We start from the raw sequence: 718 nt of genomic DNA on the forward strand, positions 1-718 counted from the left end.
TTGGGGTGCAGCCACTCCATGGACGAGCCCAGCAGAGTCTGGAGCTCCCTGGTGAACTCCACCAGGTCTAAGAGCTCCTTGCTTTCGGGGTTAAAGGCTTCCAGGTCTTTGGAGCAAGAGAACAGGAGACTTGCCGAGACTTGCCGGTAAAATTCCGCCTCGGCGATTGTGACGATCTCCACGTTGGGGAAGTTGCAGCGGAATATGCGGGAGGACATTTTCAGTTTCTTGAGCACGTCCGACAGCAACAGCCAGTTTCGAGGCCTGCGAGCGAGGGAGGAGAGGGGTTCGAGTCCCCGGCCAGCTTAAAAGTGCTCCCTGCTACTCACCGCACCCCCCTCCCCCGTGAGCCGGGGCCGGCTGTGACAAGGGCGGTTACTTCTGTGGCCCTGCCCCGTGTCTCACCAGCCCTCCAAGATCTACCTTCAGCGGTAAGGTGAGGAGCCTCATCTTGGGGTGGGGGCCTCAGCGCTGCCAGAACCTTCCAGGTAAACACCTGCTCACTCAGCTCTGGCCACAGCTCTGCTCACCACTCTCCANCGTGAGCCGGGGCCGGCTGTGACAAGGGCGGTTACTTCTGTGGCCCTGCCCCGTGTCTCACCAGCCCTCCAAGATCTACCTTCAGCGGTAAGGTGAGGAGCCTCATCTTGGGGTGGGGGCCTCAGCGCTGCCAGAACCTTCCAGGTAAACACCTGCTCACTCAGCTCTGGCCACAGCT

The 718-nt window shown here is 60.7% G+C and overlaps 1 protein-coding gene across 1 annotated transcript in view; it reads right to left on the reverse strand.

The window, feature by feature from the left end:
* BCOR (BCL6 corepressor) overlaps positions 1-718 on the reverse strand; it is a 50,473-nt gene that overhangs the window by 27,659 nt on the left and 22,096 nt on the right. The window contains exon 15 of the mRNA XM_077765179.1: positions 4-264. Within this exon, the coding sequence (XP_077621305.1) occupies positions 4-264 (261 nt within the window). The remainder of the gene's footprint in view (positions 1-3; positions 265-718) is intronic.

The sequence above is a fragment of the Crocuta crocuta genome, unplaced genomic scaffold, assembly GCF_008692635.1.
Source record: "Crocuta crocuta isolate KB4526 unplaced genomic scaffold, BGI_CrCroc_1.0 scaffold301, whole genome shotgun sequence".
NCBI lineage: Eukaryota > Metazoa > Chordata > Mammalia > Carnivora > Hyaenidae > Crocuta > Crocuta crocuta.